The following is a 26,279-nucleotide window of genomic DNA, read 5'->3' on the forward strand; positions in this document are numbered from 1 at the left end:
CTGACCACCCACCTCTCCAAGGGCACCGTGGAATGCTAGGGGCCTGCGAGAGGGTGGCAGCCTGAAGCAGGGGCCTCTGGAAGTATAGCCCTCCCTCCTTTCACCTCAGCTCCCCACCCCCCTCCCTCCCTCCACCTCGCCCTCCCCTACAGTGCCCGGCCCAGGCCTAGGTGGGGATGAGCAGGGCTGGGGGAGCAGTGGGCACGCGTGGGTACTAACGACCTGCATATTGCTGCACTCCCGCGTAGGCCTGCTGCAGGGGGTCCGCGGCCGTGGGACTCTGCGCTGCAGGGGAGCCAAGGGGCAGAGGTCAGTGATGCCCCCCCAAGCCAGCCTCTCCCCCACCACACCCATGGAGATGGCACTGTGGCTGCATTGCCCTTCCCAAGCACTGTGGTGTCTGCCCTGGGGCAGGTCATCTGAGTGCCTGCCTTGCTGGGGTTCCCCCTTCTCCAGTCTAGGGCCCTTAGTAGGATGGAGGTTGCCCCCCTGGCTGGGGGATGCAGCCTGCAGCTGGCCTGGGGTGGGGGGAGACAGATGTTTTATGCAGAAGGCTGGGAAGGGCTGGGAAGAAGATACCAGAAGCTTGGCCATGAGGGGCTTAGTGGGGATACATGAGGGACCTGGCCCAGGAGAAGGGCTGTGGAAAGTGTGCGAGAGGCTGTCAGGAGGCTGGTCTCATCCTCACTGTCCTTAGCAGAAGTCGGGGGCAGAACCCAGCTGGTGAAAGAAAGGCACAGGGGGGCCTCACCCTGCCACTCTGTCCTCCTGGGCCACACATGGCTGCTCAGGCAGAGGGACCCTCTCCTGTAGTCTAGGGAGTTGGCACAAGGCACAAGGCTTCCATCCCAAGGCCGTGGCTAAGACACCCCGGGCAGGACTGGCCACACAGATGAGGCCTGCCTGTGGGCTGGGAGAGGAGTGGTGCCCACAGACACTGAGGAACCAGCAGGCCAAGGACCTTCCTCCAGTCCGAATTTGTGACTCTTGGATGTCTACTGCCCGGTGCGAGACACTTGGGCAAGAACTGAGGGCAGCCGAGCTGCGGAAGGCTTGATCCACTTCTGTTGCCTCTGCTGGGTCTTGGAGGCTGTGGGCCAAAGCCTAGTGCAAGGCCAACAGTGGGCACTGCCTTTGGTGGTGACGGCTAGTGGGAGTAGGCTGGCCTCAGAGGCCTGGAGAGGTGGGTGGGGACAGATCTAGCCGCAGTATGTTCAGAGAAAACTGGGTAACATAGGGAGGCAGAAAGAAAACCATCGGGACTTACCTGCCTGGTGACTTTGGTCGCCAAGCTAAGTGGCAGTGCCAGACTTAGGGGCCTTGTAGACCAGGAAGAATTCCCCACTTCCTTCCTGAGCTCCTGTTTCTGAGCTTCAGTAACATCCCACTCCAACAATAGCACCTGGACCTCCGGGCAGCCAGGCAAATCATGGGGCAGAGATGCTTAAAGACTGCAGGCTGCAGCAGGGGAGCTGGGCCAGGGCTGCTCAGAGGGGTGGCTGAAGTCGGATCCTAGCCCTGTCCCTCTCTTCCCCCAGCTCGTGGGGCCTGGAGCCAGGAGCTGCCAGTGCTGAGGTGGTAGTGGTGGTGCTTGGGGGTGTCTGCTCCTCCCTGCTGCTCCCTCTCCCTGACTCTGCCTCAGTTCTCTGGAGGGAAACCCACCTCGGCTCTTGGTCTCCCCAGCCCCTCAACCACATCCTGGCTTTATGCAAATTAAAGAGTCATCTCTATCTCTGGCACACTGTGTAGTGCCCTGTGTAACATAAAACCTGCACAACTCACTTGACAGCCACGCGCCCCCCCGCCCCCCCCCCCACCCACCCTCACACACGCACACCCTCACACACGCACAGCGCTAGGTTCATAGCAAGTGCTCAGCAAATACTGCGACATAGGAAAGAAGGAATCATCCTTAACATTTATAGAGACACCCCTTCAGGGGTGTTATGTGGCAGTAAAGGCCACACTATGTGCTTTCAACATGATCTCGATGAGTGAGAGGGGAGAGCGGGGAAGCTACCTGGGGCTAGGAAGTGGAGGAAGGCATTTCTGAGACCCTCCCTACTTCTCTGCTTAATGACCTCATTAGTAACTGCCAAAGAGTGAACATTTTGAAGGATCTCGCTCATTACAGCGGCTCCAAACTCCGCATTTAAAGATGGTAAATTAATTTTTTTAATGTACTACTTTTCTCCTTTCCTTCCCTCCACCCCTCCCTCCTGCTCCGGCAGGGAATTGTTTATGGGATATGGCAGATTGTTACAAATGGGGGAGAGAAACAGTTCCAAAGTCCACGGGGGAAATAGCTCACAGATGCTGGTGGGGGTGGGGAAAGAACAGGTTTGTCAAAATCCAGAGCTCCAGATGGGCTTGTGGGCACGGAGGCGGGGGAATGAAACCACCCAGATGTGCAGGGACTGTATCTCCCAGTCCATGAGCCTGAGGCAGGAGGAGCCCAGGAACCTGAGATTGGTGGGCCCACTCCCACCTCCAGCTGCCCAGCCCCTGCCCTGCCTCCCTTGCCAGCCTGGACTCTTCATCCTGAAACAACTCCAGACCCAGGGCCCTGCCGCTTCTCTCTCTAGGCTTCTCCGGCCTCCTCTCTGTGCACTGAGAGGTGAGTTGAGAGGCAAACACTAAGACAAGACAAGCACAACTCCAAGTTCAAAGTCAGCACAGTCTCCTCTGGTTTTCTCTGGCACAGGGACCTTGCCCTCTGCCGATGCTGGAACTTTTATATTCTCTGGGGGTCTGGGCCTCCCTCCTGAAATCATTAGCAGACACTGAAATCACAACCTCCGGGCTTCTGTGGTTTTACAAAGCCACACAGTGGATTCTGATGGACAACCAGAGTGGGCAGCGTTATTCTGCCGCCCACGGCTGACCCACCTCAAGCTGACCTCCTCTGCCCTGGCTGGGCCAACCTCACCATCCCTGGCCCACCAGGCAGGCCCCTCCTCCCGCTGGGCCTCCAGGACAGCCGCTCCCTAGGATGTGCCCCTGGTTTGTCCGTCCTCTCCTCTCCAATTCCTACCCATTGTCAACGTCCGTCTGAGCCTCCTGTAAGGCAGCTCTGCTGGGCTTCTTCAGCCTATAGAACCTCCCTTCCTTTGAAACCTTTAGCGCCTCACAATGGAAACGTTCACTCTTGATCAGACTCCATTCTGCTTATTCTTCCAACATTCTGTCGACGTATATTGTGTTCCTGACTGGACTTTGACCTCCCAGGGGAGAGGCCCCCCATCCTGCCTGCCTTCTGGGGGGTCCCCTTCCATCCAGCACAGACTGGGCACTTACTTGTACTCATGGGGACTCTGCAACTTTGTCATCTGCCCTCTAGGAAGGAGGACAGCACTCCCCGCATCTCTGAGACATTGTCCCTTGCTAGTCTACCGTAGGGCTTCGGGCTCAGCTCTCCTGCTCTGTCCATCCTCAAGGTCAGAGATGGGAGCTGCTTAAGTCAACTGGACAGTCCCACCATGAAAGAGCTGCTAAGTTTGAGAGGAACAGAGTTAATCAGGCCCTGGCCTCCGGGATCTTGTGTGTCAGAATTAATCAAAGCAGGACCAGGGAGCTGTCCCAGGTCCTGACCCTCTGTGCGATGTGCTGATAGGGGTTGTGTGTACTCCTCCAGTATGTACCAGCCAGAATGTCAATCTACATATTTCCCCTTCCTTCCCCAAAGAGTCTTTTCCTACTTAACACTAAGTATACTTATTATTTTAGCTTCTGTACCATGACTTCTTATAGGTCAAATTCACTCTCAATTAATTTGCAGTTACTAGCCTCTGGTTGTACAATTACTACATCGCTTCTCTTTTCTCCCTGCAGGAGCCCCAGGAATGCATTCTTTCTCACCTACCAGACAGACACCTCCCCAAGGATGGGAACTTGATTTCTCCCACCAGAGGTTCCCTGATCTCCCTGATCACATTTGGGGTTCCACCAAGGAATGGACAGAGGGCAGGAGCCACACATTCCCGGTTGTAACAGCAAGGGCAGCGGCAGAATGGATGAGGGGTGTGCTGCGTGGGTAAGGAAGGGCTGCCAGATGTGCTTACCTGGGTAGGGGTGGATGCCATTGGCAAACACAGCTTCTGCAGCAGGTTGCCCATTGGCCTGTGGGGGGAGGCCAGTGAAGCCGTTCACCCCAATGGGGGACGGGATGCTAGGCACGGCTGGTGCAGTGATGCCTGGAGGGGTGCTGCCACCTGGTTTCAGAGATGGGGAAGGGTGGAAGGAGGAGGGGAGGCAAGAAGAACGAAGGTGAGAAAAGGCCAACCCATGGAGCTCCACCTCCTGGCTCCAAGAGCCTGGGTGTACACTTGGAACGCACACACCAACTCAATCACATCTTGGATCACCTCCATGCATGGAGTGGTTCCATTCACCCCATCTGTGTCCACCCTTCAAGGCAGAGTCCAGATCCCACCTAACCCATGAAGACTTCCCTGACCACTGACCACTCAACCTTGGAACTACAGCACATAGACTATTCTCAATGCCTTTGAATTTGACCACACTTGGTCTTCCCTTAGTCCTTTCCAGTGATTCTTGCTCACCCCAGCTAAGTCAGGATGGGCTAGGCCCTGTTTAGCCATCAACGGGCCTCTAGGTCGCTGGCTCTGCTCTCTTGCCTGGATCACAGAGGGGCTGATCTGCCTCCCCAGGAAGAAGTTTTGCTACGTGGGTGGAGGTCTTAATTCTGGAGCTCCCCTGCAATGAGGGAGAGAGGACTTTGCAGAGTCCAGACTCAGCCCTATTCATACACAGTAGACACCTTGGCTTCCTCCTGTTGAGATTATGGTTATGCTCACAGTGGGGAGAGTAAAGTTAGGATCAGATGACAATACACTGTGCCCTCTCTATGCCAGGTGGGTGGAACCCAAGGGGTGGCTGGCTTGGTGATTGTACTAACGCCTCAAAGCTGGAAAGGACCTTTCCCTTCATGTAGAAAGCGGGATCTCTCTGTGGACTAGGACATGAGGCTGGCCTGGGTCCAGGAGTATCCCTAAACTGGGGATCAGAGCTATGAGGTAGTACTCAAGTTGGGCCTAGAGACGACAGTCTTTTATGGACTTTATCTGGGAAAGGAATTGCTTGGGGGTGTAAGGAAGGCTGTTGCTATGATTTGGGTGTGGAGAGCGAGGAAGCTTGGTGAATGAAAGCCCAGGCTGTTGGGCCAGCCCTCGGGACTAGACAAGGTTTTCTCAACGTTGACACTATTGACATTTGTGGTCAGACATTTCCTTGTCATGGGGACTGTCTTGTGCATTGTTGGATGTTTAGCAGCAACCCTGGCTTCTACATAATACATCAGAGTTCACTCCCCTCCCCAAGTTGTAACAACCAATAGGGTCTCAGGACATGGCCAGATATCCTTGGGGTGGGGAGAGAGTAGGCATGAAATTATTGCCCCAGTTGAGAATCACTGAACTAGATACTAACCAGGATCCAATTAAAAACACACTCTGTGAGCAGGGCTGTTTCCCACCCCCTGTCTGTTAGTGACTCTGTTAGTGACTCTCTTGCGTGTTGTGTAGTTCTCTTGGAAAAAGCCAGTGAGTCTATGTTGGGTTAAAGGGACATTTAAAAATCACCTCCTTCTATGCTTGGGTGAGGGACCAAACAAGGCCACAGAAGGGGCAGGGCTCTTCTCCCCTCAGACCTCAAGGGGAGATGGGTTCATGTCAATTTCTTTCCAAAACAACATGAGTGAAATTCCCACCCCCCTGAAACCATAACAGGACTTCATGGGGCCCACATCCCATCTTCCCTTGGTTCCCCTGAGATTAGAACATTTTGAGACAAACTGCTGGTAGATGAGGCCTGCATGGGGACCGATGCCATGTTCTGTTTGCCACAAGGTGGTCCAATGTAGCCGAAATTGGCCAAACAAAAAGTCTGGACCTGGGTTCAGCTGTGTCCTGTGTTGGTACCTGCTGGCTCACCTGAGGTTGGGGTCATGGGTGCGGCTGCCAAGCCGTTCATGTTGAGGGCCGCCATCTGCTGCATCTGGGCGGCGGCGAAGGCAGCCATGGGGTTCAGGTAGCCGCCCTGCGCAACTGATGCCATTAGTGCCGCTTGCTGCTGCATCAGCTGGGGCAGAAGGAGTGGAAAAAATATCATGCGCTTCCAGGGGGGCAACCCTCCCACCAGGGGGCTCAGCTCCTGGACACCAGCCCTCCTTGGCCCTGAACCCCAGGGAGCTCAGACACAGCTCCCCACCCCCCAGAGAACCCCGATGTCTCCCCCATTGCTGCCCTAGCTCTCAAAGGCTATTAGAAACCGCTCCCAAAGAACTAACTATTCCAAAGTCTTCATGGGGCCCACATCCCGCCTTCCCTTGATTCCCCTGAGATTAGAACATTCTTGAGACAAACTGCCAAGCGGATGAGGCCTGCGTGGGCACCGATGCCATGGGAGTGGATGGCACCAGTGGGGGTTGTGGCTACAAATCTGGGAGGCAGCTTAGGGGAGAAGCTGGCCAAGAAGGCCCCAAGGTGGAAGGAAGAAGTTGGTGAGCCAGGGGCGGGGGTGGGTTTGGGAGGGGGGGGGACTGCAGCGGAAGTATTGGTGTGATGGGCTCTGAGGAGCCACACAGGACCCCTGCCAGGAGCGACCAGAGGCCTGAGCACACCCTTCCATGAATGGGGGCAGGGGTGGGTGGTGACACCCAAACACCTCAACCTCTCTCCCCACTTCCATTGGTGCTTCCTAGAGCTTGACTAGCAGGGGAGAGTCCAGGATAGCCCACCTTGCTGCCCTGCCTAGAAGCCGCCTCTCCAGCTCCTCCCCTTAAGAACCAGGGCAGCAAACCACCACTCCCGGCAGCCACCCTGGACTGAACCACACTTCCCTCAGCCCTCTCTGGCCTCTACCCCTGGGTTCATTCCCGACCACTCCTCACTCCCCAGGGCGGGGACAATGTTTTCTAGGCCAGAAACACAGGGCTCCCCTGGCAAAGACAGGTGTCCCTGCTCTGGGGTTCTGAGCAGAGTTAGCCGAGAACCCCTGCCCATACACCCCCCACCCCGTCTGCGCCCCCACTTACTGCCTGTGCGTAGGCGCCGTAGGCCCCGAACGGGATGGCCATGGGGTTGAACATGCCCATCTGGCCAGCCATCTGCTGCATTCGCCGCATCGTGCGCTCCTTGTCAGTGTCGGCGAACTTGACCACCAGACTGGACGAGGCTCCCTGTGGCCGGGACTGCGCGTGAGGCCCACCTGCCCTAGCTGCCTCCACTCCCAGCTGTCCAGCTGTCCGTGCCCCTGGCCTAGGCCCTCCCTCTCCTCTGGGGAGGTGCTTCTGGGGGCTGCGGGACGGCGCTCGCCCAGGGGTCTGGGGTCTTAACTGGACTGCGGGCCAGTTCCTTACGTGTCTGGCCTCAGTGTCCCTGTCTGAGATATGGGATAGTGGTAATGCCTTCCTGTCTCATGCGGAGGCAGTGAGCAGCGCGGCCAGGGTTTTGCATGGTAGGGACCGTGCAAGGGTCCCTGCGGGCGCTCTGGGATGGGCAGGGGTGTCACCTGGCCGCTGCCCGCGTTCCAGCCCCACCCAGGGGTGGCCGAACTCACCGGCATGGTCTGGCTGCCATGCAGCGCGTTGATGGCGGCTTGCGCCTCGGCGTGGGAAGAGTACTTCACAAAGGCGCACCCTGGGGGGACAGGCGGTGCTGAGCCAGGGCCCAGGGCCCAGAGGGAGGCCAGGGCGAGGGCGGAGAGGCGGGACGAGAGAGAAAGCTCGAGAAGAAAGGGGAGCCACCGAGAAGCAGAGACAGAAAGACCTCGTTCCCCCGCCCCGTCCCTTCCAAGCAGCCCTCGCTGGCCGCCGACCCTGGCCCGCTCCGGCGGCTCGGAACGCGGCCGCGCCCTTGCCCCCGCTCGCCCGCCAGCCCGCCCGGCTCACCCTTGCTGTTGCCGTCGGGCCCGCGCAGGATGGTGCACTCTTCGATGTTGCCGAAGGCCTCGAAGAGGCGGCGCACGTCGTCCTCAGACTGCTGCTTGTTGAGCATGCCCACGAAGAGTTTTCTATCTTCTGGAACAAAATTAGGAGATGCTTACCGGGGCCGGGGGGCCGGGCGGCGCGGGGGAGAGCCCGGGGGAACCGGGCACGGCGGGAGGAGAAGGGTTTCCGGGGAGGGAGAAGCTGGGCAAAGCGAGGCGGGGCTCAGACCGGAGGGGCAGGAGGGTAGCAGGGAGAGGGCGTGGTTGGGGGTGGGGCTTAGCTAGTGGGGTAGGGACGACAGGGGTAGGGGCTAGAGGTAGAGGGAGGGCCAAGCCAGCGGAAAGGGTCGGGTGAAGGGGGAGCTGGATTGCAGCGACTCTGCCCGCTCCTGTCGCACAACGAGGGAGCAAGGCCATGGGCCTGGCCACTCACCTAGGCACGGGGTCATTCATGCAGTCCTGAGGTCCCTTCTTCCCTCGTCTCAGACACACTCTTCCTCATCTACCTTCACTCACAGCTGCCAAAATTAACTCACAACAAGCAAGTCTGCCACAGGGCCTTTGCATGTGCTGGTCCCTCTGCCTGGGGTGCCCTCCACATCACAAGGCTGATTCCTTCTCTTCTCCTAGGTCTCAGTTTAACTATCGCTTCCTCATCAAGGCCCCTCCTTCCACCTCTCCTTTATTCTCTGTTTCAGCCCCTCACTCTCATGGCCTGATTTTTGAAAGATAATTATTTCATGCTTTGCCTGTGTGGTTGGTTTCTGTCTAGCTCCCTGCCAGTGCCTCTCCCCCCCTCACCCTCCCTATGTTCCCTGGGGAAGAGACTGGGCCTCTCCTGGAGCAGCAGCACCTGGCACATAGTAGGCCTCTCCTGGAGCAGCAGCACCTGGCACATAGTAGGCCCTCCTGGAGCAGCAGCACCTGGCACATAGTAGGCCCTGGGGATAGAGTCCTGGAATGAGTGAATGCTCTATGCCATTCCATGGGACACGTCTCCTTTCTATCTCACATGTTTTCACCTCCTTGGTTCAGGCCTCCCTATTTGTTCATGCTGCAAAATTCAGCCCTGGGCACCTTTGGAGAGCCTGAAGACTGGGTTCCCCCAACAGCTTCCCCACACTTGTGTTGAGTACCAAGTGGTTTTTTGACACAATTCAGCTCTGTGTTTAGGCTGACAGATCACCATGACTTCAAAAAGATTTCCCACCCTGCACGTTCTTATTTCAACATGACGTCACACCTCCCACTGAGAGGCCGGGGTCCATGTCCCCTTCCCTTAAATCTGGGTGGGGCTTGTGACCGCTCTAACCAAGCAAGAACAGCAGAAGTGATGCCCGCTGACTTCCAAGGCTATGTCATAAAAGGGATCAGTTTCCACTCAGATCTCTCTCTGGGGGACGCTTGCCCTGTAGCAGCCAGACACCATGCTATGACGAACACCCCAGGGGCCCACACGGTGGGTGCACACAGAAAGGAACCGAGGCCCCAGCTGACAACCAACACCAACCACCAGACTTTGAAGTGAATGAGTCCCCGGATGACTCCTGGCCCAGCCTTTGAGGTTTCCAGCAGAAGCCCAGACACCCTAGAGCAGAGACAGGCCTTCCATGCTGTGCCCCGTCTGAGTTCCTGACCCACCGAATCCGAGAGCACAATAAACGGTTGTATCATGCCCCTCACTCTGGGCTACATTGTTATGCAGCCTCAGTAGCTGGAACAGGGGCCCTGTGGCGGCAGCACTCAGCAGGCACTCACTAGATGTCTGTAGACGGTTGAGTGACTGGCACATGGGCACAGGCAGCTAAGGCTGCAGAAATGCATCCCCCACCCCCAAAGCTGCAATGGGGCATGTGTTGATGGTTTTCTTAGAAGGCGGGGGCACTCTGGGACCATGTCCCTCTGTATCCAGGGCAGTGGGTACCTCCTGCCCCAGAGAGCCCCCTCACCCACAGCCAGGGGAGTTCACATAGAGCTGAGGGCTGCCCTGGTGTCTCGAGCGAAGCAGGAAACCTCCGGGCCCCAGCTCTCCTTCACAAGCAAGCCCAGACTCCTCCTCTTCAGCAAGCCCTAACCGCTGCCCTGCTGGTCCGCCTCACCCAGAGCACCCAGCACTGGGCATGTCATCATGATGAGGTGGCCCTGGGTTCCAACTCCTTCCACACCCTGCAGGCATCAGTTCCTGTTACTAGTTCTGGGTTAGGGCGCACTAGCCTGGACCTCCACCACCGGAGGGCTTTAGCCAAAACTGGGGCCTGGAGGCCCCACCCTGCCAACTGCCCCAGCCTGCCCACTCAACCAGGCTTCTGGGCCTTGGCAGGGCTGGGCATGCCCCTGTCTTATCTCCAGGGCTCACCAACTCCAGCTCTGGGCTGGGGGGCAAAGACTGGGAAACCAAGAGAAAGGGAAAGAGACAGTAAAAAGAGGTGAGGCTGAGGAGGGATGGCAGGAGATGGGGTTAGGAGCAGAGAGGGAGGGAAAACGGTGAAGATGGACAGAGTAAAATAGACAGACAGCAGAGAGGAGAGACCTGCAGGAGGAGAGGGAGGGGCAGAGGAGAGGAGGTGGGAGGGCTCATGTCTAACTCCCAGAAGCGCAGCACTTGACCTGAGGTGAGCTGGGAGCTTTTAAAGCCTCTCTTGGAGTAACTGAAACTCCTTTCCAGACCCAGGCAGTGCACCCCCTCCCGCTGCCAACACCTTCTAAAGGTTCCCCATTAACAGGATTCTCAGAAAGACAAAGAAGTGAAAACCACCCCCTGCTAATACCAGGCCATCCTGCTTAGAAATTCCCTGGGAAGGAAAAAGGGAGTGAAGAGAAGGCCCTCCTAGCCTGCACCTGATTTAAATGTGGGACCACACCTCCCTGCCTTCTCTCCTGGTGTCTGAATGTATTCCTTTATTATCATCATGACAGCTTTCTGATTGCATTAAAATTCATCCACACGTGCCTTTCTATCAGCCACTTCCCTTTTCCCAGGGTTTGATTTTTTGTTTGTTTGTTTTTTTGCTATTTCCTTCTCCCCTCCCGTGAAATCTCCCTTCACTGTGCAGTTAGCAGTTCTAGGCCTGGGTCCTTCCTTCTTGAAATCTTTCCAACATGAAGGGAGGCCAGGCTGTCCTCTTCCTGGCTGGCTGGGTTTGCCCAGGGAAGCTGCAACCCCCTGACCTTCTGGAAGGCTGTGGAAACCAAAGGATCCTGGCTGCAGACTCCCTTCCTCCAGGGGTGCTTAAGTGACCCCACCCAATGCAAAGGCTGGTTTGTTTCTAGGACCTGAGAACGAGTTCATGTTGTGCCCTCTGCAATTTCCAATTGGCTTCTGTCACTGGGTGAGTGAATATAAGCCTTGTCTTTCAGACCAGGGGCTGGAAGGACTCTGAGTCCAAGGGCAGATCTCCTTCTGGCCCAGGCCCTGACTTGGACCCCAGCAACCCCTCATCCCAGCTGTCAGCTGCTCCCACCTTGACCTTTAAGTCAATAAAGCTGGAATAACGAGGCCTCCTCATGGGTGGATGCACCAGGAGGTGCTGCAGGAGAGCCTGGCCAGCAGCAATGACTGTGGTGACAATCATCACTCGGGGCTCTCTATCTAGGAGGAGGAGGAAATGGAAGCCCCTTGTTTGCCCTGCCCTGCCTTGAGGAGACAGAGGTCATAGAGGGGAGAGGTCAGAGAGTCCACATTGGGGCCAGCACTTGAAGTAACAGGTCAGACCAGACTCTGGCTGTGGCGGACCAGCTGAGATGGACAACTTCTCCAAATCCTCCCACCCCCTGTGCCCTCCTCTCCCTCTGGGCACGTTCCCAAGGGGTTGTCCCCAAGCTGTGCCTTCAGATGACCAATGGCACCATTTGGCTGGTGTCTCGGATCTGATACCAAACTAGTGGGAACCTCAGAGAATGGCTCAGTTTCCTCAGCCAGTTCCTACCTCCTCCCACACGACACAGACCCCCACCTTCTGGGACAGGCTGAGTAGTCTCTGACCGCAGCCACCTGCGGTGCCCTCCCCAGGGGGAGCAAGGCACAGAATGGCAGAGATGGGCAGGAACCCAGGAAACACCAAGGACCCCACCTTTTAAAATGAGGAAGTTGGGGTAGAAAGGAAGCTCCAGGGTACAAATCAGGGATTCAGACTAAACCCAGTCTCTTAGGGTCTCTTGACTTCCTGATCCTATAACCCCTTGCTGCTGCCTTCCTGCTCCTTGAAAATGTGAGTGCCGGTGTCTGCATGGCTAAAGGCACACCTGGGGTTCTGGGGAGCAGGTGTGTGATGCCCCAGAAGGCTGGGCAACAGTTCTGCCTGAACCAGGAGAGGGCAACTCAGCTCCCTGTGCACAGATGTCCTGCCGCCACTTTTGGGAGTGTGCATAATTTATACACCTCCCCCCACCCCCCGCCCCAAACACTAAAGAGCTGTGGATGGGGGAGACCAATCAAATAACAGATGAGAAAACTACCCAGCTCTGCCAGGTGAAGGTGTTTGTGGCCATCTCAGGAGGGACTGGACCAGAGCACCTGCCACCCCTCCTGGGTCTACCCTCTGGTCACACCTCCAGCAGTGATTGGGTGTTTGCTGCATGCCTGGGACTTGGCTGAACAGAGTCTGAGATGATTCTCAGGAGCCCTTCTTGATTTCCAATTTTTTTTGTGTGTGGGGTGGGGTTAGTTACTCTTTCTTTTTTTAAAAAAATATTTTGATTGATTTCAGAGAGGAAGGGAGAGGGAGAGAGAGTTAGAAACATCAAGAGAAGAATCACTGATTGGCTGCCTCCTGCACGCCCCCTACTGGGGATTGTGCCCTTGGGAATGTGCCCTTGACCAGAATTGAACCTGGGACCCCTTCAGTTCTCAGGCCAACACTCTATCCACTGAGCCAAACCAGCCAGGGCATGGGGGGCGGGGGTTACTCTTTCAATGGGTGTGTATGAAGTGGGGGTGCACGGTTCTCAGATCCCTGGAGAATCCAGTCTCTGGCTCAGGCTCTGTCATGCAGCCCCCACTCCCTTCCCATGAGGGGGAACAGCAGGCCTGGCTGTCACATGCAATAGCTCTGGACCACAGGCAGAAGGGGCCTGTTGGGGAGGGGAATGGGAACACCTGGAAGGCTTCCAAGAGGAGGTGGGCTGGAGTCATGCTGCCCAGGGGCAGGTGCGGGGGCTCCAGGCCACAGCAGAATTAGAACAGTTTGAGAGGTGGAACACCCTCTTTGGCGGCTCTTTCCACCTGCTCCCCAGTGGCCACTGCCTGTGGCCGAGCTCTCAAGAGGGGGTCCTGCAGAAGGCCGCCTTTGCTTTTCCATGCCTGCTCCCTCTCCCACCAACATACCCCTATCCCCATCCTCTGGTCTCCAGGCTCCTGTATTTTCTCAGAACCTCAACTGAACTCTGAGCTTGTTTCCCAGCCTATAGCGAGCAGTGGGTGCCACCTCCACCTCCCTCTCCAGGAAGCCATAGGCACTCTGACAAGATGGGATTTCTCCATCTGAGGAGCCAGTCCTGCTCCTCACTCAGGCAGGCAGTTGGGGAGGAACAGGGCTCGCTGGAGCAGTTTGCATTTTAAAAGGAGAGCTCAGGAAACAGAAGCAGGCACCCAGGGCAGGTTTAGGACAGGCCCTAGGAGCAAAGTTTCAGGGTGGTGCCCTGCCTCCACCCATGGCCAGTGGCATCTCGCTGGCTGCACAGGGGCGGGGGGGGGGGGGGGGGCTGAGGGAGGAGGAGGGGGCGGGTCGCAGCAGTACCACTTGACTTGCCAAATGCCAGCGCCCTGGCACTAATGCTCAAATTCCAGTTTAATTTCCAAAATTTGATTCGCTCATTACCATCGGCATTAAACAATATTTCCTGCTTAAGGACAGCCGGCTGCTGGGGCACTGGACGAGCTCAGATGGTTAATGCCTTTTATTGCCGCAATAGACTTTTACTGTTCTCCCCCTTCCAGCTGCCGGGGAGGGTTTGCGGGGGACCGGAGCAAGGGAGAACCGGAGGCTGGGGACCAGGATGGGGAATGAATGGCTTTGAGGGCTGTGGCTTCTCTCCTGCTCATGAGCTATTGGCCCCTGGGGTGGGCAGACAAAGCCAAAGGCAGAGCCCAGAGCCCCCTGCACCCCTGCTCCCCAGCTGTGGGCAGAGCCTGGAGCCCTGAGCACTGTCCCTGGCAGGATCCTCGGGCATCTCTTAGGGGACTTCCCAGGGCACCTCCTGGATCCAGAGGCCACGTGCTCTCCCTGGAGATGACCTTGGTGTCCCAGGGCCCACAGGCAGTGGGTCAGACCAGGGGGACACCTGTTCCTTCTCTCTGACTTCTCGGTAGATCCCAGAGAACCTTCCATCGAAGGGGATGAGAGGAAACTGGCTCCTCAGGAGGGCTGGCGGGCCAGGGGTTGGCTGTGCCACCTTAGTGAGTCATGGACCTCCTCTCTGGACCTCCATTTCTTTGTCTGTAAAAGGGGAGATAATCGCACATCCCTCTCGGGGCTGCTGGGGGATTCAGTGAGTGGAGATGTGTGAGGTTTCTGCCCTTCCTGTGCTGGTTACAGATATTCCTACTGTCACCCTGGGGCGCCAGCTGGTAGATGGGGAGGCCTGCCCACACCTGCCCCCCAGGGTATGGAGGGGACACCCAGGGAATGAAAGAATGCCTTTCCCAGGCCAGCCTAAGAAGCCGGGCTTCTCTTTGCACCCCTTGACCAAATGGGGGACCACTGAGAAGCTCCCAGTCTCCTCCAGGAGGTGTACCTGGATTCATCTAGAACAGGAGTCATTTCCCCCTGAAGATGCTGAGCCCCACTGAGTGCCATTTCCACGAATTCTCCTGACCCAGCCTCATCAAACACCCATGGCACCTGAGGGACCAGTGGGGACCACACTGATCATCTGAATCCGTGCATTTTCCATGCTCCCGCCCACCCCCCTAGTCCGGAGGCCTCCTCTGCCTCCTCCGAGCCCTGCCTCACTCCCCAGGTGGGCGCACAGTCTCAGACCCGTCTCTGGAGCCGGGGTACAGTGGACAGGTGCTGGTTCCTTTTGTTCCTGGGAACCCGACAACGGCTCATCCTCCCGTTGGAGTGAGCAGTTTCCAGCTATGTCATCCACACCAGGGTGAAGGGCCTGGATTCAGATCCCTCTGCAGCCCTGGGACCAGGTCAGCTCCCCTCCGGAGAGCATGGGACCTAGGGGGGCTCTCAGCGTGAAGCAAACCAGTAAAGTAGAGGAGTGATTCCCCCACTTTGTCCCCACAACACACACTGTCTCAGAGGCAGCAAGGGCGCAGCTGGGCGGGAGCAGCCTCCGGAGGGAGGATGAAAGCCTTCCTGCCCGGGAAGAGGGCTGAAGGAGACATCAAACCAGATCAAAGGCTGCTGGGGATGGGGGGGCATGTGCAGCTGAGATGGGGCTCCCCCTCCACAGGGATGCAAATGAGGACCCTCTGCTGCTCTCGCCCCCAGGGGAGGCGGTGCCAGGCCTTGATCTGTGGGGCTCCCTCCAGACAGTCTCTGTTTGAAGTTGGGCGTGGGAGGAGGCAGGAGACTGGAGAACACATCTAGTCCCTGGTAAAACTAGATGCGCTTCCCCCACTCGCATTCTTTCAGCCAACTCTGCCTTCCAATGCTTCAGGGTGGACCCAGGCCATGAGAGTCACCTCCTCGCTGTCTCCTGACACCCATCCAGGCCCCTGCTCTCTGCTCCCCACCCAGCAGCCAGAAGGGTCAGTTAAATCCAAGGCAGATCTTGTCTACTTCCTGCTCAACCCCACAATGGCTCCCATCTCATTGAGAATGAGCCCAAGTCTTCTAATGACTGGTAAGGGGCTACACAGAAACCCCACACATTTTTTTTTCTCCCCTGGTCCCTCCCTCCCTCCACTCCAGGCATATAGGTCTCTCTGCTACCTCAGGAATACTCCATGCACATCCCTGCCCCAGGACATTTGCACTTGCCGTTCCTCCTCTTGTCTCAGAGATCATATCTGAGATATCTGCAGGAATCCTCAGAAAGTAGGGAGTGAGTGTCCACTGGAGATGAGTGGCCATCAGCCCCAGTGTGGGCAGACAGCCTGGAGTGATGAGCTCTGTGGGGGTGGGTGTGGGGTGGAGAGGGGCCTAAAGGCTTGGGCTGGGCCCTGAAGAATTAAGGGCAGGGATTGCCAAGTGGAAATGGCAGGAACAGGAATCCCAGGTTAGGGAGCAGCATGTGCAAAAGCAGGAGTGTGACAAGGCATGTGGTGTGAGGGACACACACACACACACACACACACACACACACACACACACCTTTCCTCTTTCCTGTTCTCCTACCCACCATATTCTAAACTCTTCCCTTGAGGCCCAAGGCCCAAGCCTGGACCCTCACTTCGACCATGGAAGCCTGGCCTGGGACTCAGACCTGGTCCAGGCTTCCCACCTGGCCCATTCTCACTGCCTACCATTCCTCCCTTGGTTCAGCCTGGCTCCTTCATTCACAGACCAGCCCACGGTGCCTCAGTGTCACCCCAGTCCCTTCATAACAGCTGGTAGGACTATACTCCCACATCACAAAACCTCTGCTGCCCCCAGACAGCCCTGGACAGACCGCCTCCCTCCCTGGGGCCGGGTGATGCTGCTGCCCATGGCCGCAGCTCTAAGTGGCTTGCTCCAGGAGCAATAATAAAAATCATAGCAGCAATAATAAAGATCACCACAGCTCTCATTTATGAAACTTACTAGGACCCAGACACTGAGGTAAGCACTTTACAGATATAGCAGTTATTTTATTGTTTTCACTGTATAGATGAAGAAACCCAGGCACAGGGAAGTTAAATACCTTTCCCAAGAATGCACACCTGGCCATTGGCGAAGCCAGGATTCACACCCAGGTGTTCTGGACCCAGGTGGTCTGGACGCAGGAGTCTGCACCCAGTGGTCTAGATCAGGTGGTCTGCACAGAGCTGAGCTCTCAGGTTACACTCCTTCCTGGTGGAAGGTGGAGCTACCTGGAGGCCTCTCTCTTCTCCCTCCACCTCTCCAGCTCAGCATGGACAACTGGCAAAGGCCTGGTTCCCCGCTGTTCTGCAAGGGCAAGGTTTGGGTTCAGAGCTCAGAAGGGGGAATGGCTGGGACACCCAGGGTCCCTATGGACCCCTGATTGCCCAGGGAACCCTGCTGTACCTCACAGGCCTTCTCCGGTTTCACTCACCCCTCTTCCCAGAGCCTGGCTGTCTTGAGGTCTCCTGAGGGACCAATTAAGTCATGCTCTTTTCTTGTTGAGTCCCCAGGCCTTCCCTCCCCAGGGTCTAGGCTGCAAGACCCTCTCTCCTCACTACTCAGGAAGTCAGATATGCTGGCAGAACCCCTGTAAGCACTGCCCAGGCCTCTGCAGCCCCGTCTAGCTGCCCAGGGCATGGCGATGGCTCTGAGCCCTTGGGGTCCTGCAGCATGTTCGGGGAGACAGGACTGGAACTGTCACCACCTTGGGGTCATGAATGGCCCCTGTATCCTCATCTCTTGCACTCTGCAGGCTTGGGGGCCCTGAGCTGGGCAAGAACTGAACCCTGGATGCTCAATACAGTGAGGGGTCTGGAGGCCACATCCACACCCCTTGCTGTCTCCCTCTCTGGCCCTCTGACCTTCTGACCCTTGACCCTCACGCTGGTGAGTCTGCACCAGGGCTCCCAGCCGGAGCCGGGGACACGGCTGTGGCTCTAGTGGAAGTCACCTTTGCTGGGCAGTGGTGCTCAGCCGACTCTCCAGGTAACTGATTATATGTGTGATCTGCTACATTATCCTTGCAGGGCGCAGGGCACACGGCAGCTGGCCCGGATTCTCGGGGACTTCTCAGCAGCCAAACGCTGTTGTCTAATGGGGCTTCCGCTGGCTTCTGGCGCACACTCCAGCATTTCGCCCATCACAGGGTAATTTATAGCATAATGGAGCCTTTTCTCCTTTATATTATGTGTGAGCATAAATTATGGCCAGTTTGTCCTCGGCTCTCAAGGAGACAAAGTAGGGCTTTCTTTATTCCAGCAATGGGAGGAGGTTTCTGCAGGGTGGTCCACGGGGGTGGGGGCAGCAAGAGGAGGACAGACCACGGAATGCCGTCAGCACATCTTGTTGACAGTGCAGACAATCTAGTCAAGGCCACAGGTACAGGGATGCCTGCCCCCTACCTTTCCACCTGGCAAGCCCGGCCCTTAATTCCTCAGGGCTCAGCTCAAGCACATAGCGCAGCTGGTCTCTATTAACCGCGGAGGGGGACTTGGTGGCTGAGCGGCAGAGCTGCAGAGTTGTGGCTGGAAGGATACGCTACCTGCAGGCAACCCAGCCACAGACCGACCTCTAACCCTAGTCACAGGCTGACCCTCATCTTGGCTGGAGACCCTCCCAGCTATGGCCCGACTTCCCACGGCCTCATGGAGAGAGAGGTGGTCATGGGTCAGAATCAGAACACAGTGCCAGAGAGTCAGGCAGACCTCCCGCCCCTCTGACCTATGGCCCATATTTAGCATTGAGATCAGTGGGGACGGGCACACCAGCTTCTAACAGCCTGAGCCCATCTTCCCTGGAAGTGCAAGCTCCTGGGTCAGCAGGAGTCACCCTGGACCCAGAGGCTGCAGCTACCAAGCCATCCTCCACCCTGGGCACCATGATGAGGACTTCTGGGGACTCCGGGGGGGGTGGTATCTTCAGAGGTCCCCTGGCCCAGCCTCTTACAGTATGACCCAAGGCGGGGATGACACTTCCTGACACCCTGGCTGAAGGCTCACCAGCCTCCATGCCAGGCCAGGAGGCAGCCCAGAGGTAAGTGGCCTCTTGTGCCCCCCTGGAGAGCCCAACCCTGCCCAGCGCCCAAGTCCTGCCCTGGAAGACAACAGGTCGCTCCTTTCTGGGGACTCCAGAGGTCTTGGAGCTTGTATGAGGGCGGTTCTCGGTCCTGGCCGCTATGAAAATCACCCAAGGGCTTCCAGAAATACAGATGCTTGGGCCGGCCCCTGACATTCCGACTGGTCTAGAGCCCAGGCATCAGTGTTTTGATTTTTGATTATTTTGAAAGCTATTCAGGTGATAGCAACACCCAGCCAGGGCTGGAACAGCCAGGATGGGTCTTTGCAGGCTGCCCTGCCATCTCTCCGTAGACACCAGCTCCCCGGCCTTCAGCCTGCCCGCAGAAGCTCAGCCCTCTGGACTGCAGGATTCTCACCCACCTTCTCTACCCTGATACCTGAGCCTGGACAGCCGTCCACCCACCACAGGCTCACTCTAGACAGACGTTGTCCTACTTGGAGAGGAACATGGAAGGAACCACTAGGTCAGCACAAGGCTCGCCGCTCTAATGGCACTGCAGTCCTCCTCGTCTCCCTTCTCTCTCCCGGGCCCCCCTCCCCTCCATCCATCAGCCAGCCCTGCTCTGAGAGGACGGCCCCAGGCTCCTCTTTCATTAGCCCTGCAGTTTCCTTCCTATCCATCCTTGTTGCAGCCACCCCAGGCCTCCCAGAGTCACTGGTGCCCCACCTGTCCCCATGGAACGCAAATGGCCCATGCTTAAGTACACGCTGTGTTAACTCGTGACTGATAGGGACTACAGATAGACACAGAGATAGATGGATGGCAGACATGATTAATAGGTGGCAGATATCCAGATTAAAAGTTGGATGATAGATAGATACACAGATGAGAGAAAAATGATTGCAGAAAGCAGATAGATTTATGACCAATGGCACATAAATAGCAATAGGTGAGTGTGGATGGATGAATGGATGGCCACAATGTTTCTGAGGACTTCAGATACCTGAAGTCTAAACGCAAAAAGTCAGGAAGCTAGCCATGGCCTCCCACACCTGTTGAGGTATTGGCCCTGCTCAATACCTATCTTACACCAACTTCTCTCTTAACTCAGGTCCCTGAACCTCCGCATGGCTGATGGGTTTGTGGTTGATGTAGGTGATAGTGGGGCTGGTTTGTGTAGACATGAAGCTTTTCTTTGATGTTTCCCTGAGCCTGGAGGCAGGTCAGGGACGCCTTCTTAGCTCCCACTGTACCTATGAGGACCTGCCTTCCTGGGGGAAGGCCTGCCTGCTCCCCCACAGGTCCATACTCTTCAATGGCCAGGGCCATGCCCTCCAACCCCACAGAGCAGGCTGGTTCTGGGAGTGGGACAGTCTGGACTGGCCCCTGCAGTTAGATGGCAGGTGTCAGCCCATATGGGATACACAGATTCATGTACTCACTCCCTCTGGTGGGGTCCACGCCCTCAGAGAAGACAGTGCCAGCTGACTCATCCCGAGCACTCGCCACGGGCCAAGCGCTGCTCGGCAGACTTTAATGAGGTGGGTACCACTCTCACTCCCATTTTACAGATGAAGAAACTGAGGCACAGAGAGGTTTGGCAACTTGCTGGAGGTCCCAGAGCTCATCAAGTGCAGGGCCAGGACTTGAACCCAGGTGGCCTGGCTTCTGAATTCTCATGACCAGGTAGAAGGTACCCCCTGTGCTGCTCCTCAGACCAGATGGTCGCAAGGCTCTTGTGAGCTCAAGAGAGCACACAGCTCTGGGAGCTGAAAGGGCTGCACAGTCTGCAAGAGGCTATTATTTCTGATGACGAATGAGATGGTGAGGGGAGTGTCAGTTTCCCCGAGAGAACGAACTGTTTCGCAGGGTGGCAGCATATTAACTTTGGTGTGTGGCTGGCATCGCTAACGACCAGAGAGCCTGCTCTTGTCATTCCAAGGGCCCTGAGACCTTCAGGTTGGCCACGTTTGCTTACCATGAGGTTTAGTTAGCAGAGTGGCAGAAAGGGGGAAATTCTATGATTCCAGAACTTTCCTGCCAGCTCTGGACCCCTTCCATCATTTGCCGGTCAGTCATGCAGTTGGTCAACAAACTATGTGCAAGTCAGGATTGAAAGATGAAAGAGTAGACCTGTTCCCTGAGCAAAAGTGCTTCCGGACTGCGGCTGCGAGGACCAGCTGTGGAGGACAGAGCGGGCTGGGAGCCGCCAGGTGGGGCACACAGTGTGGAGTGTGACGAGTGTGCCCAGGCTGGGGCCTCATGACAGTGGAGGCCACAGGCACTGAGGTCCGGCTGCCCTGCCTCCTTTTCTGAGAAGAGTTGGGCAGAAAAGAGTGGGGATAAGGAAGGAAATGTGGGGTGGGAGGCAGAGGAGAAAATGCAAAGAATTTTACTCTGTACAGTTGTGCCTGTTCACAAGAAGTTACAGAATCTCGGTTTGAAAAGCAAGACACACCCTCCCACCAGTAGGCCCTGGAGAGGGTGGATGGAGGTGACAAGCACAGGGCCCATTCTGCCTGGGCAGGCTTGTCTGGGAGCGCAGGGGCGGGCACGGAGGCCCCAATGGCTGGCTGTTGCATGCCCACCAGGCCTCCTTGCTCTGGGCAGCCAGACTCTTCCACAGGGGATAGTGCTGGCTGCCCTTTTGGATGTCCTGACAGTCAGTTCTGTGCCAGCTGGGCAGAAGTGACCCATGCAGGCCACCTACTTAGCACATTCCCTGAAACGAAGGAAAGGTGCCTGGTTATTAGTGGTGCCTAATGATATTTGCATAGATTAACTGAGTTTAATGCAATCATGAATGCCACAATCCCGAGAAAATAATGAAGAAATCCATTACCAAGTCATAAAGTAACTAAGTCAATGCACTCACAATCTGATCCTGTATTAGTAGTAATTTCATCTCCTGCTGCAAGGAGATTTTACAGTGTGCACCGTTTCCAGACACTTTTATAAATTTCACTTTGTTTGAGAAAATTAATTAACAAAATAAAAAATATACTGTTGTTGTTTGATACAATAAATTAGTCATTAGTCTAAACTGGCAGACTGTAATAAAACTTCTTAAGATGGATGTGCTGGGATTTCTAACTTCTCTTCAAGTGGCCTGGAATCCTCTCATTGGCAAAAGCCAGGGGCTGCCTGGTGGCCGTGGCTCAGGTGCACAGTCAGGGCCAGCGGTAACCCATGAAGAATGGTGGGCCCAGCCACACCCCTCCCTGGAAGCCCTCTCTGACTGCTCCAGCCCGAACCAATGCCCCACCCAGGGGACAGCCCCTGACTCTGGCCCCACCTTCGGTCCAGCATTATTTTCCTGAGGGAGTCTTTCTCCAGTCAGATTGAGCAGGGTCAGGCTTCTGGGGCTGGGAAGTCCAGTGGTGAATGGAAGAACCCCTCCCCCCACCACGGGCTGCATCAGGATCGCCCTCCAGCCTTTGCCCGTGGACCTGCCGGGCCTCTTCTGAGCAGGGTAGGAAACACACCCAACTGAAAACAGACTCTGCCAGAGCTCTGCCTGGGACCAGAAATCAATCAGGTGATATCAACAGCCAGAGGGAGAGAAGAGGAGAGCAGGGAAATCAAAGACCAGAGAGGGGGTGGAGTGGTTGGGGGAGCAGAGGGCGGGACAATGGAGAAGCACTGGAAGGGAGGGATAGTTATGAACCTTTCTTTCACTCTCTCTCAGCCTTTCTGCCCATCATGCTCACAGAGCAGGTCACCTGTGAGGTGTGATGTGTGGGTGAGGGCACCAGGAGCCCCCCAGCCCCCCACTGCCTGCCAAGGGTCTTGCATCCCGCCCTCACAGCTTCATCTCTTTGGGGTAAGCATTGCTGTCTTCAGAATCCTCTTTGCAAAGTCCCTCCATCCCCTTGGTGAGCCTCTAACACTTCAGCACAGCCGCCTTTATCAGATCGCGTTCCTCCTGCATGCAGGGGCCTCAGAGCATGTGACAAGGATGGGGGACTATTTCTCTCAACTGACATGAGCTGCCCCCTCCTCGTTCTGTCCAAGACACACCACCCTTCTTAGGCCTATTTTCTAAAAAGGTAATATTTACCAACAGTGAATGTAAACATCTTAAGTGTATAATTCAGTGCAAACACCCATGTACCTCAGGCCCCTATCAAGGTATCAAGCATTGCCACCTTCCCAGAGGGTCCCTCACGACCCTTCCCAGGCAGCATTCCAACCTCCTCAGAGGCGCCCAGTGCTCTGACTTTGTTCACACAGTTTGGTTTTGCCTGTTCTAGAATGTCAAACAGAGTGTCCTCATTTCCGTTTGGCTTCCTTCCTTCGGCATCATGTCTGGAAGACTCATCCTTGTTGCCTGGGCCACCCAAGGCCCATCGATGCATCTGCTGCCTGCTCCAGGTGCTCAGTGGGGCTGCTGGGTGTAGGCAGAGGCACTGCCACCCACATCCATGGCTCTAATGCTACCGGCCCTCCTCCTGAAGGAGCTGGGCAGGGCGTGTGGCCTGTACTGGGACCAGGGGTCCTGCTCGCCTCAGCCCCACCGACGGGCTAAGGAGTAGAGGTGTCCCCTGGAGTTAGGGTGAGAGGCCCAGGAGGGCTATGGCTGACTGTGGGGTCCAGGGGCATCTTGAGAGAGTTCATAAAATGCCCTGAGCACGAGCGAATGCTGTCTTTTCCAAGGGCCATAATTTTTCTCACCATGCACCCCACCACCATGGTTTGAGCCATGTCCTCCTCTCCTTTGTTACTGCAATGACCTCCTACTAGTAACTGTCTGTCCCTTGCTTCCACCTCGTCCTCTGCAGTCTGTCTGCACACGCAGCCAGGGCAAGCAAAACCTGACCCTTCTCTACAAGATCTTACAGGGATCTGTCCCCTTCCTCACCACCCATCCCTCTATCCCTTCACTCGCCCAACGCCAGCCACCCGGGCTCTGTCCTGACCTTGACCAGGGGCTGACATGCTGGAGCTTTGATTTGGGTTCTTGCTTCCAATCTGCTCCTCCCCTAAGTTGTAAGCCCTGGGAGGGTGGGATGGCCCAGCCCTCAGCGCTTGGCCTGGTTGTGTTCATTAACCTTCTGGGGCACAATTGAATGGATGAATGAAAAGCTTCCCTCAGTTTCCCAATGGGGCCTGTGACCCAGAAAGGCTAAACTCCTCCAGGCAGAACCAGAGCAGACAGGTCAGTGCAGGCCAGGCAGAGTGGGCACGGTTGAGCTCCCTCCAGGCCCCCACTCAGATGCAGTCATGGAGCTAGGAGCTACGGAAGAGCCCCGGGGAAAGAGACCAACTGGAGGGGGGTGGCCCTGGCCAAGGGCAGGTCAGAGCAGGCACAGTGGAGAGGGAGGGAGGGGGACAGGTCTGTAATTGGCAATCTAGGCCAAGAGTTCCTTAAGGCAAAATATCTGGGTCTCTGAATCATGCTTGTTGCAAAGACTTCCTTGATTCACATGTTGCTTTACTGTACCCACCCTTAACAGCGAGGTGGATGGGGGCAGAGGTGGGTGGCCAGGGCTGGGTCACCTCTGGGCTAGGAAGCTCCTGGTGAGGGTCCCAGGGTCCTAGTGTGGGGAGCAGGGATGAGGCGGAACTGGGACAGAAAGGGAGTCTGGGGGACAGTTGGAACCCTCCTACTCCCCGCTCATGGGGACAAGGAGGAGCGAGGGAGAGGGGAAAGGAAGAGGACCCTGGTCAGACACGCTGGGAGGGAGGGTGAGGAAGGGGGCTTGGCTGAGGATGAAAGGTGCCCGCGGATGCGGCCAGCTCCCGCAGGGAGACGGCTGCCTCCCGCTCCCTCCCTCCCGTGTGCCACTTAATGTTTGCAGTTAAGTATTTACAGACATGTTCCCATGGCAACTAAGGCTTCAAAGTTACTCTCACAATTCTGTTTTCTCAAATGTGTTTCTCTGGTTGATTGCACAGAGTTTTCTGGAAGCTGGCCAGGCGGAGGGAGTCGCATTTCCAGCCCTGTGCAGTCCCTCACCCCTTCCCACCCCATCTCCTTCTAAACACCCCCTCCAGTAGCCCATCCAACCTGGATGCATGGTCAGGCATCCCAGGGCTCAGGGCTGGGAGCCCACCCCCTCCACCAGCCGGAGCTCCCGGTGTAATGGGTCCATTGCCAGCTGCCTGTCCACCAGGAAACCGCTCCCAGCTTCCCAGCCCACTCCACAAGAAAGACCTGCGCACAGGGCCCCTCTGTGCTTCTGGAGGCTCCTCAGCTGGGGCCTCCCCCCTTCACCTCTGTCCCCTGGCACCTGGCCCAGGGCTTGGGATCTGTAACCCTGGCATGGTAGACATTCACTGATTGCACCCCAGCTCCTTCATAGCACCACCCAGGGAGGGGGGCGGGTCCTGTTCTGTTCAACCATTCAGTTCCCGAGCCTCTGCTCTGGGCTAGGCACTGTGCAAGGTACCAAGACACAGAGAGGGACAGATACAGAGTCCCTGCCTGCACGGAGCTCCCCTTGAAGTGGGGAGAAGAGGATGGCAGGTCAGAAACGATCAGGTAGTGGTCTGTGCCATGAATATGATAAAACAAGGTGGCCAATGGCGGAGCTGGGCTGCCTTAGTGGGCAAGTCAGGATAGGCCTGCGTGAGAGGGACGCCTAAGCTGAGACGTGGCGCATGGGGGAGAGGCGCTTTTGCAAAGGCCAAAGCAGGGAGGTTTGAACAATAGCCACGAGCAAGGGGGCTACAGCAAGAGATGGAGAGATAGGGCGGCTGGAGGTGGAGTTGATGCAGCAGGACAGGGTGGTGAGGCCCTTGGAGCGAGAGGACCAGAGAGCTCTGCGTAGAGACAGGCTCTGATGCTGCCACTGTGTGGAGAATGGACTGTGGGGGACAGGAGGCGGTAGAGACATGGAAAGGAGGGGACATGGAGAGGGAGGAGACTCAGAGTGGGCGGGGGGGGGGGGGGTGGAGGAAAATTGCCCTGGCTAGAGCAGGGGGCCACTGCAGGCGCTCCCATAGGCCCCCGTGCTGCAGACTCTTGTCTCTGCCTGATTCTTTTTCTAAAATACCCAATGTAACCGAAACCGGTTTGGCTCAGTGGATAGAGCATCAGCCTGCGGACTGAAAAATCCCAGGTTCGATTTCGGTCAAGGGCATGTACCTCGGTTGCGGGCACATCCCCAGTAGGAGATGTGCAGGAGGCGGCTGATCGATGTTTCTCTCCCATCGATGTTTCTAACTCTCTATCTCTCTCTCCCTTTCTCTCTGTAAAAAAATCAATAAAATATATTTAAAATAAAATAAAATACCCAATGTGTATATATATTTTGAGACAATTTATTTTTTAATAGTCATCTGTATATTGTAATGTGTGTTCACCACCTGAACTCAAGCCTCCTTCCATCACCTTTTATCCGCCCTTTACCCTCTTCTACTCCCCCCGCTTCCCCTTAGTAGTCACCATCCTGTTGTCTATGTCTATGAGGGGTTTTTTTCTCTGCTGAATCCCTTCACCTTTCCCCCCAGCCCCAAAGCCCCTCCCCCAGGGCTAGCATTGGTCCCAGCAGTGAGGCGTAAAGAGTGAGGGCTCCTGGAGGTGCCTCCCAGAAGAGCCCAGAGAACAGGCACTCTCCCTCCATCCCTTGCACT

General features: G+C 56.4%; 1 protein-coding gene across 43 annotated transcripts in view; it reads right to left on the reverse strand.

The window, feature by feature from the left end:
- CELF4 (CUGBP Elav-like family member 4) overlaps positions 1-26,279 on the reverse strand; it is a 271,724-nt gene that overhangs the window by 17,494 nt on the left and 227,951 nt on the right. For 19 of the 43 annotated variants that reach the window (XM_059707137.1, XM_059707140.1, XM_059707134.1 and 16 more), the window contains exons 4-9: positions 7,910-8,038; positions 7,579-7,658; positions 7,055-7,198; positions 5,952-6,099; positions 4,062-4,211; positions 220-285 (exon numbers count right to left, since the gene is read on the reverse strand). In XM_059707137.1, the coding sequence (XP_059563120.1) occupies positions 220-285; positions 4,062-4,211; positions 5,952-6,099; positions 7,055-7,198; positions 7,579-7,658; positions 7,910-8,038 (717 nt within the window). The remainder of the gene's footprint in view (positions 1-219; positions 286-4,061; positions 4,212-5,951; positions 6,100-7,054; positions 7,199-7,578; positions 7,659-7,909; positions 8,039-26,279) is intronic. The other 24 variants (XM_059707142.1, XM_059707135.1, XM_059707145.1 and 21 more) reach the window with 3 other exon arrangements.

The sequence above is a fragment of the Myotis daubentonii genome, chromosome 8 (genome assembly GCF_963259705.1).
Source record: "Myotis daubentonii chromosome 8, mMyoDau2.1, whole genome shotgun sequence".
Taxonomy (NCBI): Eukaryota; Metazoa; Chordata; class Mammalia; order Chiroptera; family Vespertilionidae; genus Myotis; species Myotis daubentonii.